Source organism: Meriones unguiculatus, chromosome 3, assembly GCF_030254825.1.
Source record: "Meriones unguiculatus strain TT.TT164.6M chromosome 3, Bangor_MerUng_6.1, whole genome shotgun sequence".
NCBI classification, from domain to species: domain Eukaryota; kingdom Metazoa; phylum Chordata; class Mammalia; order Rodentia; family Muridae; genus Meriones; species Meriones unguiculatus.
Genome location: NC_083351.1, coordinates 137995907 through 138013589, shown reverse-complemented (window position 1 = coordinate 138013589; position 17683 = coordinate 137995907). Strand labels below are relative to the sequence as shown.

General features: G+C 56.5%; 1 protein-coding gene across 1 annotated transcript; it reads left to right on the top strand.

The window, feature by feature from the left end:
• Window positions 1-2795: 2795 nt before the first annotated feature.
• Window positions 2796-3683, top strand: LOC132652872 (uncharacterized). Its single transcript, XM_060378808.1, has one exon. The coding sequence runs from the start codon at window positions 2796-2798 to the stop codon at window positions 3681-3683; it is 888 nt and encodes a 295-aa protein (XP_060234791.1).
• The last annotated feature ends 14000 nt before the right edge of the window (window positions 3684-17683 follow it).

The window sequence follows — 17683 nt, the reverse complement described above, 5'->3', positions numbered from 1 at the left end:
CTCAGGGAAGCCTCCTGTCATCTGAAGAAGCGGCTGCTTCATTCCTCTGGCTGTTTTACTGTGTTGTTTTTACCGCGTTGTTTAAGCACCGGTCACTATCCCAGTGCCTCCCTGCTTCCTTGGTCGGTTAGGGGTGTCCTCACTGCGGTGGGGACACCACGAGAAGACACCTGCTCATCTGCTTGCCTGCTCCGAGCCTGTGCTCTCCACACTTGGGAACGTCACAGTGCCTGAACGCCTGCACTCCCTGGGCCTGTGCTGAGGGCCGCAGTGAGGGTGAGAGTAGACGAGCTGTTAAACTCAGGGCAAGGAGCAATGGGCCCAGTGTGAGAAGCTGGACCTAAGGAAAGGGAGAGTCTAGACATAAGCACTGCAATTCTGAAACTCCAATCCAGGTAGCTAAAGAGATCCATCTGCTCCAGTTTTGCGAGGTAGTGGAACACGCCAGCCTGTCCCCTCCAAATCCAGCCAGCGCAGATTCCTTCTCCATGGGCTTCTGCGCGCCCATGAGGACTCCCTGATAGACAAGAAGGATTGTTTCTGTTTGGTGTTTTGGCTCCTCCTGGAGTCTGATGCCCCTGCCCTGATCCTCATCGATTTATGAGACTGTCGCGCCACGCTCTCCCACACCGCATAGGCACACTTCCACAGTATGCCCAACGCCTCGGGGGAAGAATGCCATAACTTTATTTAACGCCTGAAACGGAAATCGCAATGCGGGAGCAAAGCAAACCTCAGCACTAGAGACCAGTTCTACAGCCTGAGGTGTCCAGCTGGCTACTTATGTCCTTAACCCTTAGGCTCCCTGGAATGAGGCCGTTCCTTTCCCTGAGCAGGGACCACAGTCCTTAACCTCCCCTTCAGCATGAGGGGCTACCTGCTTTTCTGCTACGGGGCAGAGAAAAGTGAGAAATAACAGGCCCAAACCAAAGGTTACTCTGTGCTTCTGCGCAGCAGGTAGACAGACATTTTCACCAATAACACACTTCCCTGAAATGGCTCACATGAGACATTTATTGACAACCACGCCGATTAAGCCAATTAAAATTTTAAGTCCTTTTTACTGATGGCCAGACCAAGAAGAGCGAGCTCACACCCCCGAAAAGCCTCTTGGTCCACAAGCTCAGGGGACCGAGCTGTAAAAGGCAGAGACCAGAATTTGTATCAGAGTTAGATGAGGGCAGAGAAACTTTGAAATGTTCGCCCCTGGCAAAGCGTGGAAACTGCTTTAGATACAATATGCCAATTATTTTTCACTTATGCCATTTCTCATTATTTTCTTTACTGTAATCATTTTGGTTCATACATCTGGACCGTGCACACATGCATGCGCCATTCCTTGTAAGAACTCCAATAGTTTCAGAGAAAGCCCAGTGCAAATATACACTCATAGCACTAAGCTCAGAAAGTGTTTCTATCCTGGACTTTGGTGGCCCCTCTCTTTCTGCAGTTTTCCAGCCCCGGCAACATCAGGATCACGTGGCACCCTCCGGTGAAGATGACAGGTTTCTAGAAAAGGCCTGAGCTGAACCCAGGAGAGGAAGGGCAGGTCCAGCCTGGGGGGACTGCAGGTGAGAGTAGGTGCACGCAGAAAGCACCCTACACACCATCACTCGGTGGCCGTCACACGGTGGCCGTCACAGGAGAGACATCACGCAGACATTCTCGAGGTGCTGACCCGGGGGATCTGGGCCATCAGTAGGAAATAACTTTGAGGGAGCGTGCTTTCTCACGCCCAGGGCACCCCCAGAACCACTGTTGCACAGACGGCAGTGTCAGCACTGTGGCTCTCAGCGGCCACACGTGGGTTTGGAGGTTCTGATGTGTAGACAGCGGCCAAGGTGGAGGCCCTGTCCACAGAGGCTGCCGAAGGGCCGGGGCGGAGCTTGAGTTGTGCAAGCCCTGGGGGTGAGTCGCTGCCACTCGGCACTCTCGGGAGCTCCGAGTGAGTAGATTAAGAAGCCGGGCAGGCTAAGCGACTCAAGCGAGAATACACAGGTTGGACCCCGAGTCTCTCACGGAAGGCTGGTGCCATGGCCTGCACTGACCTCGCAGGCTAGAGGGCGGGGTGAGTTCCCGGCCCCCACATGGTGGCTCACAACCATCTACAGTGGAATCTGCTGCCCTCTTCTGGTGCATAGGCACACACGCAGGCAGAATGCCGTATAAATAACAAATAAATAAATAGATAAATCTTTAAAAAAAAAAAACAAGGTGGGCACACACACACCCATTCTGCACACGGTGCACACCCTCGATACATGAGACCAAGGATGAAGGAAATTCCCCGAGACCTCCCAGGAGGAGGCACAGACACACATACACACATACACACACGCCCTGCCCACTCGAGGAGCAGGTGTGAGCAGGAACTCAGGGGTCTCCCTGGGAGCATTAGCAGGAGAAAGGGCAGCGGAGCAGATGGGGCCAGCTCTGCTCCCAGGCGTAAGTGTGCTTCTCGTCATGTGGTCGGGGCTAATCTTCTGGCAGGAAATAGCAAGCTCCTGTCCCCCGGGTCACCATTCCCGAGACGCTGGCTTCCTGTCAGACAGGCAGTGTGCCACAGGTAGATGTGGGAGAGGTTTGGAGAGATTTGCACATCTTCCTGTTTCTGCCGGGATCAGGTGCAAGGCCATGGCAGGTGACAGGGGTTCAGTGTCCAGCGTCCCTTCTCCAGACTTTCAGGGACTGTCTTGTGCTCACTATTTGTTATCTGATAGTTTCACACTACCTAGGGCTGTTTTCCCGAGACTTGATCTGTCTTCATTGAATTGTTTGATTCCTCTAGATAGCGTATGACGTGTCTCGGTCACAACTGTCCCCAGAGTCCCCCTCCCCCTTCCACGCGTGTCCCTCCCCCATCCCAGCTGGACGCACCAATTGGCTTGAGTGTGTGCAGCGACGGAGCTGCTGGGAGTCCCCGAAGGGCGGCTGCCACTGTTTCCTGGCACAGTCCCTCAGCTCTCACACCAGCTTACACCCCAGCCCTCACACCCCAGCCCCCACACCCCAGGCCTCACACCCCAGCCTCACACCCCAGCCTCACACCCCAGCCCCCACACCCCAGCCCTCACACCCAGCTCTCATACCCAGCTTACACCCCAGCCCTCACACCCCAGGCCTCACACCCCAGCCCCACACCCCAGGCCTCACACCTCAGCCTCACACCCCAGCCTCACACCCCAGCCCCCACACCCCAGCCTCACACCCCAGCCCCCACACCCCAGGCCTCACACCCCAGCCCTCACACCCAGCTCTCATACCCAGCTTACACCCCAGCCCTCACACCCCAGGCCTCACACCCAGCTCTCACACCCCAGCCCTCATACCCTAGCCCTCACACCCAGCTCTCATACCCAGCTTACACCCCAGCCTCACACCCCAGCTCTTACCCACACAGCTTACACCCCAGCCTCACACCCCCACCTCACACCCCAGCCCTCACACCCCAGGCCTCACACCCAGCTTACACCCCAGCTCTCACACCCCAGCCTCACACCTCAGCCCTCACACCCCAGCCTCACACCCCAGCCCTCATACCCCAACTCTTCCCTTCCCTCAGCTGTGTGCAGGCTGGTGTAAGCATCTCACTAAGGTCACCCCAGCTCAGTCCTCTGCCCGGCGTGAGTCTCCGCCGTGGCTGGAACCGTGGCGAAACGAAGCTTCTCCGGCCACAGGTGTGAGCAGCTGTAGTGTGCAGGTGTGAACTGCCTTTATGACGTCTGTTTACTTGTTGGGGGGGTGTGAGGGGGACAGAGGAGTGGCTGTTGAATTCGAGTCTCCTGGGAGATAGAACCACACTTAGGGACGGGTTAGACACAGGGACATGCACACCCCCTGGCACGGGCGGGCGGTGAGAACTTGGGGGGATGGAAGCCGACTCCTTTCTTTCTGACTCCCGTTTCCCTGCTTCCACACCCGTTCCCACCAGCGTCTCCACCACGCCGCCCCAGTCCGCTGCTCACTAGTGAGTGCCCTTCCGTGTGCTTTTCTGCACGCGTACACATACGGGTGACGTTTGACAAACATGGTGGTCCTAGGCTCGCTGCTGTGAGTGAGCTCTGCTCTACCCCCTAACTCCTCTAGCCACCCTCGCAAGAAGCCGCTGCTCTGGACAGGAGGGCGCCAACCCCTCTGCCCGGGGCCCTGGCTTCTCCGTGACCCAGGTCCTGACCTTGGGGGGGGGTGTCAGCCTGTGCCTCCGGCCTCCGTGGGAGGCCAGTGTGGACCCCGGGGGTTGTGCTCCGCACTGGCAGACCTGTGGCGCCTCCAGGCCTGCCGTCACCTGCCTGTCACACGGCACAGGCAGCAAGCCACTGTGCAGCCACCTGACCGGCCTCGGGCACAGACCTGGGCGCCTGAGCTGTGTCCCCACCGGCTCGCTCCGGGGTTGTGTGTCACTCTGTCTGCGTTGGCATGTCCCGCCACCAGTGGCCTTCTAGTACGAGACAGCGTAGTTCCAAAACCTGTGGTGGATGGAAACTCAGTGGAAAGGCATGTGGGAGGGGGAAACAGACAGGCAGGAGACGGGGGTGAAGGTCCTAGTCTGAGTGTGCCCGAAGCACCTGCTGCTGATGGAAAGGTCACAGATAGCTTCTGGCTCCGTACCGTTAATAGACACTAACAAAGTTATGAAGAGAGGAGCAAGCAGAAGCCCATGTTCCCGAGGAGGCGCTGAACCTTCCAGGTGGGTTTGGGGACTATCTGGTGGAGGAGCAGAAGGTTAAGCTGCATAGACGTGTTTCAGGCAGGTGAGCCTCCTGCTATGGCAATGCCCAAGCTGTAGCTGTAAGCGCCCGGCCTGCTGGGAGACAGACACCCTCCAGGGAAGCGGCTTCAGCTGTGAGCTGAGCGCCACCCTTTACGACTCCTCCAAATGCCTGTGTGTGAGGAGGAGGTGCTAGGGAGGAAGGAGAGGCCATTGTGGGTGTGTCCTTGAGGGACTGTGGAGGCTCCAGGCCGCTCTGCTGTCTCCTTTACGCTCTGGCCCTGGGGTGAAAGAGTTTGCCGTGTGCCACCATCTCGGTGTGCTGCCTTGCCACAGCACAGAGCAACAGGGGGCTGGCTACCCTCTCTCCTGCTTGGTTCTCCTTCCTCCCACCGCCCTCTCTTTCTTCCTGCTTTCCTCTTCTCTGTGTTTCTGTTTTAGAAAAAGCAGGTGCTCGCTCTGGAGGCCACCAGCTGTGGCAACCCTCCGCCTCTGCCTCCAGAGTGCTGGGATGGCAGTGTGTGCCGTTAGACACGGCCAGTTCTGTTAAGAGGCCCAGTAGCCACGAACAGCCAACCACACAAGCGTTCTGGAAATAGTTCCTAATGCTGCACGCCCTCCCGAGGAGGCCGGTCTGCTTGGGGGACCCTTTCTGGGAAAACAGCCTGTGGCAGGCGGCACCCGCCGGCCGTGAAGACGTGAGCCTATGACTTCCTGGCCCTTTGCTCGCTTGGAGACAATCTGAAGTTACATGTGTCTAGCAATCCTGGGGCCAGAAAAAGAACAACAAACAAACAAACAAACAAAAAATGGATGACAGATTTTCAAACTCTAAAGCAGGCCCCAGTTGGTGCAGTGAGCAGAGTCCCCACGCTTCGGCGGAGGAAGGGATGGTAGAAAATGAGGGGAGGAGAAAGGTATCAGTCCACTTAACTAATTAACCGGTTCTGCTTTTAATGTCCTGTGTAGGGGGGTGTTTTGCCTGCATGTGTGTTTGTGGGTGTACCACATGTGTGCCTGGCCTCATGGTGGCCACAAGAGGGCATCAGATCCTCTGGGACTACAGTAAGGGAGCCACCATGTGGGGGCTGGGGTTTGAACCTGGGACCCCTGGAAGAGCAGCCAGTGCTCTTAACCCCTGAGCCATCTCTCCAGCCCTATTGCTAAAATGTTTTACATGCTTATGAAGTGCTGGACGCTGCTGGACACTTACTCGAGGCATCCTGGACGTGAGGCGAGCCACCGGCTGCCCTCTCAGGCCTGTCCGGGTCCCTTAAATAGACCCTTCATTTCTTGCTCTCCAGAGGAAGGATGTGTGTGCTGCTCTCAGGAAGAGCAGCTGAGGTGGCAGGTCAGGGTCACTGCAGCTCACACCGAGAAGTCTATGACCCATGCAGAGCCCGGGCTGTGGATGAGCTGGAGAGATCAGCCTTAGCAGCTCGGGGGGCGGAGGAGGTCCGAACCATCTGAGCACGGGGCCTGGGCACGCCAGGAACTCACGGCTCACACAACGTCTGCCTTCTGGGTTCGTATGTGTGTCCGCATGTGCGGGATGGCCGGGGTGTCTCTGGACACTGGGGCGAGGGTGCTGGTGTGGTGCCCGGGGGTGTTGTCTGCTCATCTTGCCCAGGGCAGCAAGGCAGAGTAACTGGCTGACAGCCACTCCCCAGACAGGGCCCAGGAGGGTGACCCCGAGGGGAGAGGCCGGCACTGTAGAGCAGCTGAGCAGAATGCACGGGAGACGGGCAGTCTCGGCTGTACGCTCTCGCTGGTCCTGCACTAGTGTTTGGCAGTAGCAAAGCCCTTTCAAGCACGTCGTCAGGGAACTTCACTTTTTTATTTTTATTTTTTCGATTATTATTTATTTATTTTATTATTATTTGTTTGTTTAATAATTTCTTTAATTTTATTTTTAAGTGCTTTGGTGGGAAGGTGTCAGACCACCTGGAACTGGAGTTACAGATAGATGTGAGCTGCCATGTGGGTGCTGGGAATTGAACTTGGGTCCTTTGGAAGAGCAGACAGCGCTCTTAACCACTGAGCCATCTCTCCAGCTCCCTATTTATTTATTTATTTATTTATCTATTTTAATTTCTGTATTCTTAGTGAGTTTTTCTTTTTCTTTTTAGAAAGGTTCTCAGTAAGTTGTCCATACTTGCTTTAGACTTGCTATGTAGTCCAAGCTGGTCTCTGTTACTCTCCTGCCTCAGACACCCAGTGTTAACATTATAGGTGTGAACCCCCATACTCAGCACTGCACACTCTATCTTCTCCTCTGGAGAAAGTGGCCTTGTAGATCCTGCCAAGAGCTCTGCCGCTGAGCTCCACCCCAGACTCGTTCTAATTCCGTCGCTCACTTGCTAACTGACCATGAAACCAGACCACCACCGTGGAGTGATCTGGACAGCTGTGGTGAGGATCCGACCACATCCCCCAAATGCGCCTTCCTCATCTTCCCTCGGCACCGTCACGCTGGCTCAGTCTGGGCCTTCAACAGGTCTGCTGAGAGTCTGTGGTAAGCATCACCCTTAGGGAATGAAATGTCTTAGGAAGTTTTAGGTTTGCGGTGCGGACAGACAGGAGACACGGCGGAGATGGTGCGGGCGAGGAGGCAGGCTGGTGCTGGCTCAGGCTGTGTGAGGGGTGTGAGCAGCTATGTGGCTGGCTCCGGTGAGTGCGCATGAGCCAGAGAGGAGAGCTCCAAGCAGGCGGTGATAAAAACACTCAGAGGCCCCACTGCGGAGCAGCTGCACAGTCCTAGGCCCCGGGGCCTCCTGGTGACGTCAGTGCAGGGAGCAGTTGCCTAGCCACACCTCTCTGCGCGGCCCTTCCCTGGAGAGGGGCCAGACCTCAGGAGCCAAGAGCTAACCAGGGCTAAAAGCTATCTGCGCTTGTCAATAGAGCGGGAGCCTGACAGTCATAGCAGACGGAAGCGGGCGGGAGCAGGGAGCTCGTGTTCCTGTAGAAGCTCGTGGGCTGGAAAGAGGGGAAAAGGGGCCACAGGACCCGGACGCAGTGGCAGGTGGCTTCTGGTTCTGGGTTTAGCACTGTGATTATTTCAAGAGTAAACAAATATTTTGCTCTGGAGAAATTTCTTGAGTTTCTTTTCCTTTTTGTTTTTTTCAAGGCTTTGTAGCCCAGGCTGGCCTCTAACTCTGAGATCCACCTGCCTCTGCCTCCCAAGAGCTGGAACTTAAGGCACATACCACCACCTGGCTCAAGTTTCTCATTCACAGAAACGAGCACATGACACACAGAGCTGTAAACACCGGCACGACGCAGACAGGAGAGGAAAGGTGTGACTGTCCCAAAAGTCAAAGGGAAAGTCATTGGTTGGGCGCTTTCCGGAGCCAGAGGAAAATGTCACGTGGGGTGGTCGGCAGCGTCTCTGCTGAGCGAGGAAGCTGGTGTGCGCTTAACGGAATGGGGTGCCAGAAGAGAAAGCAGCCGGAAGCAAGGAGGGGCAGGGGTTTGCCCTCGCCTCCTTTCAGGAAGGCAGGAGACAGGCTTGAGGAGCTGGGACCAGGCATCCGCACGTGACCCGTGCTGTCTGTGTGAATCCCCCTCTGATAAATGGGTCAGAATGTGAAACAAGAGTGACCCAGGAAGGGCCCAGCGAGATGGTTCAGCGCTGCAGGTGCCAAGCCTGGCAGAACTGATTTGCTCTTCTCTCCTCACCCATGGGAACTGTGCCCCCCATCGCACCCCCAGGCCTCCCCTGGATAATTTCCGATTTCTACACCCAGTGCCAGCTTTGAGGGCTTCCAAGCTTACACAACTCTGCAACCAGACTTGGCCTCAGTATCCCTTAGATGACAGGTCCAAAACGAGATCTTTTAATTACTGCCAGCGAGCAGGTAAATGGAGGCTCCCTACATTCTAGTTTTTTCTCTTTTTTGCTTGACGCCTTCTGACCGTGCTCTCCCAAGAGTTTCAAATGTACACCTACAAGAAATTTTCTCCTCAACCCGCTTGACTTTGTCTTCTGCTCACGTGTTCCAGTGTCCTGCCAGGTGTTTCCTGCCTCCACGACATTGTCAAAGCAGCTACCCACAGTGCTCCAGTCTAACCTCACAGATCGTGCCAGGCTGGACCTGCACTTTCCCTCCCAGCCACGGATGTTCTCACAGACCCTGGACAGCGTCAGGACAGGCTGCTCCTCCTGGACCTGGTCAGCACTTCAGCCTTTTGGCCTCCCTATGGCTGCCCCAGGGCTTTATTGCTACATCTGAGGTTCAGGGAGCTTGGCTTCACAGTGGACATTCAGGAAACATTTATTTGAAAGGGGAAGCTAAAGAGGGAGAAGAACGTATCTGGCCGCTTGTCCCAGGATCGAACTGTCTGCGTTCTTCCTGAGCACAGCCCGTTAGCTGCCGCGGGAGCTTTTGCAGCCGATGATCCTGACGGTTTCGGTTGTCGAAGAGGCCAGCTGTGCAGCTGTGGAAAAGTGTAACAGGGAGTTCTAGCTCCGTCCTGGAGCGTCCATCCTCATCCTCACCCTCGATGCTCAGAGCGTCTGTCTGTCCTCATCCTCGATGCCCAGAGCGTCTGTCCATCCTCACCCTCGATGCCCAGAGCTTCTCATCCGCCCTCGAGGTCTCTTGGCATCCACTCCAGCAGGCCTTTGTCCTGTTGTGGATGGAATACTGATTTCCAAAGATGGCACAATCAACAGCCGCTGGATCTGGACACCAAATGGTTCCTGTCAGTTTGCACGACAGTGTCAGTGTGCAGCTGTGAAGATGGCTCTTCAGGATGGAGAGAGAGGGGGGATTCCGCAGAAGGCCGGCAGCCAGGGGCCTCTCCCCTCCTTGCCCCCTCGCATTGCTGTGCCTGCAGCTGCCATAGAGCCGTTACCGGTCCCTGTGTGACCCTCTCTCGGCTCTGCCCAGCTGACACACGACTGTGTCACACTGTGTCACAGCTGCGCTCTGTCTCCGGCTTTGTCACCCGAGCTCTCCCCACACGGCTTCCATCTGTGTGAACTGTTACTCGTTTCACTTCCCCGAGCAAAGTTTTGGCCAACGCCCACCTAACCACAGGGTATAACCTCAACAAAGCATCTTTCCCTTTACAGTTTGTGTGTGTGTGTGTGTGTGTGTGTGTGCGCGCGCTCGCTCACGTGCTCTGCGCTCAAGGGAAAAGTTGCAGAGGGTCCGTTCTCCCCTTCCACCGTGGGCAAACTTACATCATCGGCTGTGGCAGCCACAGTCTTTCCGAGCTGAGCCCTCCTTGAACGCCCCCGGGACTCCTGAGCTTGGCACACGAAGCCCCCAGACGGCTGTTGTCTTCCTGCGCCCTCGTGGTGTGGTTCCCTTCCTCATGCCTTTCCTCAATTGCTTTCCATCTGGGCCCTCTGCCCCCACAGTACGTGGACACAACTTCACTCGGGAACCTCCCGCTCCAGAGAGTGGGGAACCTCCCGCTCTGGAGAGGGTGCTGGCCGTCTCTTAAAGGTGTGAGCTACTTTGTTCATCCTGATTTGAAGTTCTTAGAGCCTGGCGTTTAGATGAGACAGTATTTAGTTGTTGGGCGAATTAAAAACTCTAAGTTAAGAATTTCACAATACTTTAACTTAAAAAATAAGTAACGCTTGTAAAAAGTGGCACCCAACCTTCCATACTGTTTTTTGCCGCTCGGCAGATCCCTACACAAATACTTAATGTTCCCTTCCTTCCTTCCTTCCTTCCTTCCTTCCTTCCTTCCTTCTCTCTCTCTCTTTCTCTCTGTGTAGCCCCGGCTGTCCTGAACTCGCTCTGTAGACCGGGCTGGCCTTGAACTCACAGAGATCTTCCTGCCTCTGCCTCCCGAGTGCTGGGATCACACTCGTGTGTCTCCTCATCTGGCTGATGTTCTCAAAATTTCAATGTACACCATTCTGTCACTTGACACATTTTATTGTTATAAAATATGTTCAGGGCTGGCGAGATGGCTCATATGTTAGGACATTGGCTGATCTCCCCGAGGATCAGGGTTTGATTCCCAGCAATTACTCCGTAGCTCACAACCGTTTATGACTCTAGTTCTAGGGCATCTGGTGCCCTCTTCTGGCCGGCGGGGGCATTGCACCCATGTGGTGCACAGACACTATATTCAGGTAAAACACCCCACACAAAACACAGTTTTAAAAAAATCTGTAAAACCCTAGTGTTTTAAAGTAAAATGTACCTCACTGCTGTTTGTGGACACTGACGGCACTTGCTATGAATAGAAATAAAATAAGTTAAGCAATATGAAAAGCTGCTTATTCCACACACTTACAACCCTGTTCTCCAGTGCGGAAGAGAAGTGATGGTCAGACCATAAAGCTTTCTCAGGGGCCGCAATGTGCCCCGAAGGCGGAGGGCTGGGCTTTGTAAACTCGGACCAATCGTTCTGATTTATGTTCTCACACAATTACACATAATTTGCTCTTGATATTTATTAACCAAAGGACTGCGAAGACTTTGCTCAATAAACTTCAGTTAAGAGAGAAGTCTGAACTGATTTGCTAGAACTTGTGCATCTGTCAAACTATCTAATAACAGCGAGATGATAGAGAAATATTCCTGACTTATTCCTGAGTCTTCCAGCGGGGTTGAAAACATGGCTTCTTTTTCTTCTCCTTCTCCTTCTTTAAGTAGGGTCTTTCTATGCGGCTTTGGCTAGTCTGCTATGTTACTAGGGCTGGCCTCAACCTCAGAGATCCCCCTACCTTTGCCTCTCTTGAGTGCTGGGATTTAAGGTGTGGCCCACCAGAGACACAGACCCGAAGTGTTTTTAAAATTAAGCTCTCTGCCATTAGTTTTCTTTTAACTTTAAATTTTCTCAGTGAGGCTTTCGGTGGAGACTTCCAGATCAGCTTGCTCATCTGACCACAGGAATCAAGCAAACGGCAGGTAAGAAGTGACCGCCTTCGCCTGTGTTAGGGATGTGTTAGTCTGTTATGAATGGCGTTCGCTTTGCCTCAGCTGGAAACGCCACTTTGTGGGAATGGGGTCAGGCAGCTGGCGAGCAGGTGTGTATTCGGGGGTGCTAATGTGGCTGTGGGAGAGTGAAGGCTCTGAGGAATGGCTGTCTCCTGATTTGGGTGAGCACCAGGAAAACCAACTGACCTCAGTGCCGGGAGATGAGGAACATCAGTTTTGCAAAAACCAACAGATTTGTTCACTTACACCATTTTACTAAATTTGCAAACGCCTCTTGGTGTCTCGGCCTCTGAGGCTTCCCCGTCCTGGCCCTGTGCCCTGGGCTGAAACTCGGACAGAACAAACCCTTGTGACAAGCCCTGGTCCTGGCTGTGCCTGGCTGTGACCGCTGGGCTACCCTACCAGTTCACTGGGACCTGGGTACGCCGTGTCACACACTCATGCTGGTGAAGGTTGACGGGGCAGAAAGGCTGGCTTGGCTCCGCCCCGGCCTGTCTGTCCGCTGTTGTGAGGATGTGAGCACTCGCTCTCACAGGACAGGGCTAGAGGCCACCGCTCGGAGCCAGCCCCGGCCGGGCACCTCGGAGGGCGAAGATGTCATGGCTGGAGAGCGGGCACCGACAGCTGCAGGGCCCACCCATGCCCTGCCAGGCGCCGGCACTGGACTCCTCCTCCGAGCATGCTCACCCTGATGACAGGCGGGCACCCTCCTGGAGAAGGGGCTGGGCGCTGGAGCTCAGCGGCCTTCGGCTCCTACTGACTCCAGGCTGAGGCTCTGGGCTCACTCAGCCGGCCCTGCCCTCTGTGGCCAGCGGCCTGTGCTCCCTGGGTCACACCCGGCCTTAGGGAGGCAGCGGGGGGCGCACGCCGTGGCGCCTCTCCGGATCCGAGGGTCTCCTCTCCCGCATGTGCTCTGAGTTATTCAGCAGGGTGTGGCGTTGTGATGAGCAGCGCTTGACACACGCGGGGCCATTTGAGAACTCACACCAGGGCACGCCTGGACAGGGCCAGGACCTGCCCTCTGGCGGATGTCTCCTTGAGCAGGGACAGATTGCACCCACCTCCCATCCCCCCCCCTTTGATTTTTACAAAGCAGAGTCCTGTCATGTAGCCCAGGCTGGCCAGGGTCACTGTGTAGCCCAGGCTGGCTCCTGCTCTTGCCCTCCTGCCGGAGGTCTCCAAGGGCTGGGCTGGCAGGGATCTGCGGGTGGCTTCCAGCCTCCAGGCCTTAAACACTGGGCCTAAAGCATCCCCTCACAAGGTAGCGTTCTGAGACAGTGTGCCTGTGCTGCGCTCGGGCCCGCCCCCTGCACTGTGCTCGCGGAAGCGGCCTGCAGAGCCCGGGTGCGCGTCCTGCACTCGGCAGCCCCGCATCGCACTCCCCGGCCGCCAGGGGGCAGCGCGGCGCCCCTGATGGTCCCGGTGACCGGCGTGATGGCTCACGGCGTGTCCCACCCCAGCCTCCGCCCCCGTGCTCACCCCGCTCACCCTGCTCACCCCCGCTGCTCTGCTTGCCTCTGGCTGGAGCGGAGCCCGGGGACTCTGACTTTAGGCTTCTCTGCGCTGCTGACAAGTGAAGAGGCGTGTTCGCTCCGATGTGGGGTGTCCAAGGACCAGAGGACTGCCCAGGGCCCAGAGGGTGCCCAGCCAGAGCACCGCCTTTCCACAGCTGAGCTACCGCATTTCCTTCCGATTCCATGATTTCACGGTGTGCATGAATGCTCTGCCTGAACGCGTGTACGTAACACGTGTGTGCGCTCTGCATGTGTGTAACACCTGTATGTGCTCTGTGCGTATGTAACACGTGTGCGTGCTCCGTATGTGTGCTCCTCGTGAGTGCCCGTTGGATCCCGTAGTTCCTGTGTGAGTGTGTGATTGTCAGGAACTGAACCTGAGTTTTCTGCAGCCTAAACACGTGCTCTTAATCGCTGAGCCATTTCTCCAGCTCTGAGTGTGTGTGTGTGTGTGTGTATTGCACAGAAGTGCATGTAGTGGGGGGGAGGCAGAGGCCTCAGATGTCCTGAAGGTGTGGTCAGGAGCGAGTGTGAGCGGGTGTGAGCACCAGACCACAGCCACGTCCCACGCGCAGCCCAGGCCCGCAGAGCCGCCCTGTGCCTGCGGAGGAGGCTCACGGGCTCGTCTCACGGGGGCCAGCGTGTGTGCTGGTGAGTGTGCTGGTGTATGCGGCTCCTCCTGGTTGTGCGTCTGTGGACACCCAGCCCAGGCAGCGGGACCCCAGCGAGCGGGAAGTCAGGGCAGAACCTTGACATCCGTGAGCTGAATCCGACGGGTGTGTCCTCGGGAGCACCGGATGGCTGGTGAGAGCAGGGAGAGGTCACTCTGCTCACAGCCACCGCGCCCATCAACCACGGCCAAACACGCGAAGTTCACCCTCGTCACCGTTTTTAATAGTGTCGCGGCCCTGCGCGTTGCTCTAGGACAGGAGCTCGGAGTACTGAACTCGAACCCGTGGCCTGGATTCTCCCCCACCGCCCCGGGCGCGGTCCACCTCCCTCTCCGGAGATGGCCGCTCTCGATAACGTGTGTGACTGTCCCTTTCACTCGCTGTGACACCTTCAGGGTTGCTCCGGGCGACAGTCCCGGGGCCGAGAGGCTGAGCGCGTGTGTCGACACTGCTCTTGCTCTGTGGGGGGCGCCCGCCTGCTCACACTAACAGGTGTGCACAGAGACCTTGGCAATTCCGCCCCTTCCAGCCGGGGGGCGATGGCGTGCCGGGGCGCCGCCGCTCCTCTATGGCTGGGGGACAAAGCGCCCGCGCCACCCCTCCAGGCCGGCCGCCCTCGGGTCTGTCTCCGTCCCCGCCCCCCTGGCCCCAGCCCGGAGCACCCTGCGGGCGCGCGGGACGGAGGCCTCCGCCCCCCAGGACCTGCCGGATCCACCGGGTCCTCCTGGGGAAAGACTCCATCCTGTGGACGCGGAAACTCCACCGTTAGGGTCCCTGTGGGGCGCACGCAGTGTGTGGGGCCGGGGCCAGCGCGCCGGGGCGGGGCGGGCCGCGAGGGTCCTCTCCACGCTCAGCTCCTGGTCCCGAACCAGGTCCCGGGTGGAGCTGGGAGCTGGCCGCGCCACCCAGCAGGCAGGCCGGCCTCCTCCAGGGCCGCCCGCCTCTCCAGCGCCGGGCTCAGCCCTGCGCGTGGCGCTGGGGACTCGAACTCGGGTCCTCGCACTTGCGGAGCAGGCGTCCTGCCGGGTCCCTTCGCGGCTACGCTGTTTCCGTAGAGAGAGAGAAGGGGGGCTCACGCCCGAGCGAGCCTCTGAGCAGCTCAGCCCCGGAGCCACACTCCCGCAGAGATGGGAAGGCCGTCTCCCGCGGAGCCCTCGCCGGTCACGGAGGCTGCTGTCCCGTTCGGCCTCGGGAAGGCGCCCACCGTGGTGGCGCAGCGCCCGGGGCCACGCGTGACTGTCCCCCTTGCCGGCCAGCTCCTCCCCACCCCGCCCGCAACGCGCTGAGAGGCTGCGGGAGCACGGCGCCGCCGGGATGGCCGCGGCCCCGGAGCGAAGCGCTGGAATTTCTCCGCTTGAAAGAACAAGGGGGACGCAGGGCCTACCCCGAGGCGGGCACGGCTGCAGGGGTGCAGCTGCAGTTCAGGCCGCTTCCTCCTGTGTGTGTGTGTGTGTGTGTGTGTGTGTGTGTGTGTCTGTGTGTCTGTGTGTGTGTGTGTGTGTCTGTGTGTGTCTGTGTCTGTGTGTCTGTGTGTGTTTGTGTGTGTGTGTCTGTGTGTGTGTGTGTGTCTGTGTGTGTGTGTGTGTCTGTGTGTGTGTCTGTGTCTGTGTGTGTCTGTGTCTGTGTGTGTCTGTGTGTGTGTGTGTGTCTGTGTGTGTGTGTGTGCGCGCGCGCGCATGTGCAGCCTCCTCAGCGTGGGTGGCTCTTCTTGAGAGGCAGGGCACAGCCAGCCAGGACTCCTTCTGCTCGTTGGTTCTCCATCACTTCCCTACTTGAAAGACCTGGCTAGCAGGCACTCTCTCAGCCGGTTTCTTCTGGTGCACAGTGCTGGGGACACACGAAAGCCTTGCCTTAGGCACTCAGCTTCTCAGGAGAAGCCGCCGCTAGTTTCTGTCTGGTTAGCTGTTGGCACAGACCGCTCTCGTGTAGTTTTCACTGACAGTTCTCAGCCGCCTGACCCAGAGCCCCACTGTGGCTGTTTTAAGGAGGTTCTGCTGGGTACCTGTGAACAATTATAGCTTTGGCCGCTGGTGACTGAAATCAGCCTCCAGGACGAGCAGCTTCCCTGCAGGGCTGGACATTCCAGCCACGCGGTTCGTAACTAGCCTTGTTTGTGCATGATGTTCCGGTTCGTCTGTTAAACTTTTTGTGTTCCTGTGTGCAAGCATGCGTGCCTGGGCGCAAACACAAGCGCTGATATTTGTTCTGTGATTTCTGCCTTTCTTTCTTCTCTGTTTGTTTGAGACAACATCTTTATTATGTAGACCAGGCTGGCCTCTGACTCACAGGTCCGGCCTCTGCCTCCTTAAAGGACTGCGCCCACACTCCTGTGCTTCTCTTTTTCTCGTTATCATTTTGTTACGCTTTCTTCTTATCAGTAGAGCATCGTGCTCTGCAGTCCAGACTGGCTTGCCTCCTGCTCTCAAGCGCTGGGATTACAAGCATACCCAGAACAGCCTGACTGGCCCTTCCTTCCCTCCCACCTTTCTTTCCTTCTCCTCTGTGGTTTGTGTGCACACTTCAGCCCGCACATGGGTGTCGGAGGGCAACCTTGAGTATCTGGCCTCACCTCACCCTCCACCTTGTTTGAGGCAGGTCTCTCTTTTGCACACACCATGCTAGATGGTCCAGAAGCCTCCTGGGTCGCCTCTGCCAGCAGGAGGTCACCACATCTGGCTCATGCTGGGATGAGGATCCCAGCCCAGGTGCTCACAGGTCCGTGCCAAGCACTTTGCCACACAGCAGTCTTGCTAGCTTGCATCTGGCATTAAAAAAAATTTTTTTTTGTGTGTGTGTGGTTTAAAACAAACAAACATTGATTTCTTCTGGAAACAGTTCTATTAAGTCGTGTCTTTGAAGGGAATCTTGTTTCCTTTAAGCTTTGACATTTATTGGAATGAGGTTTTAAAAATATTCTGTCATTTCATTTCAGTAGTATTTGCAGTCCTGTGTCCTCTACCGCCCCTAATGCCGCTAAACTGTGTTTTCTTTTTCGGTCTGGCCATCACTTTATCAACATTACCCATCTACTTAAGGAGGCGGCATCCAGTCTCTGTCTCTCCCGCTGCTGTGTCAGGCTCTCTTGCAGGCTCCTGCCTTGGGTTCTTGTCCTGATGACATGATGGCATCCAAGCTGGAAGATGGTTAGCTCTGTGTCAACTTGACGCAAGCTAGCGTCCTTTGAGAGGAGGAAGCCTCAACTAAGAAGATGTCTCCATAACAGGCTGTAGGCAAGCCTGGAGGGCATTTCCTCATTAGTGATTGGTGGGGGAGGGCCAGCTGGAATGGCCCACCTCCGCCCATGACAGGTGCTACCTCCCCTGGGCTGTGGTCCTGGGTGCTAGAAGAAAGCAGCTGAGCAAGCCATGAGGAGCAAGGCAGTGAGCAGCCCCCTCCATGGCCTCCGCACCAGCTCCTGCCTCCAGGCTCCTGCCCTGCCTGGGTTCCTGTCCTGACTCCTCCAGTGATGGGCTGTGAGGTGGAGGGCGAGTCTAATAAGCCCTTTCTCCACCATGTTGTCTACAGCAATAGAAAGAAAGGCCGTCTTCCTGATGGAAGTCTCCCTCTGATGGTGAAGGCTCCTCTCCCTCAGCTGTTCTTTCCTGACATCGATTCCGATCTTCATGCATCTGGTACTCTGGACTTCTCGACTTTAGCACCGTCCAGACAGAGGACACTGTGTCCTCATATCCCGGAAGGACAGAGGACAAGAGTAAGGGAGTGGACAAACTGTAAATTGTCCATTGCAAAGGTCTTCCTCAGTCCCATCGAGATCCGGGACGCAGGCCTTTCCAGCCTGGTTGCTTTTTGTTTGCCTGTTTTGTTTTTTTGAGACAGCTTCTCTGTGTAGCCCTGGCTGTCCTGGAACTCACTCTGTAGACC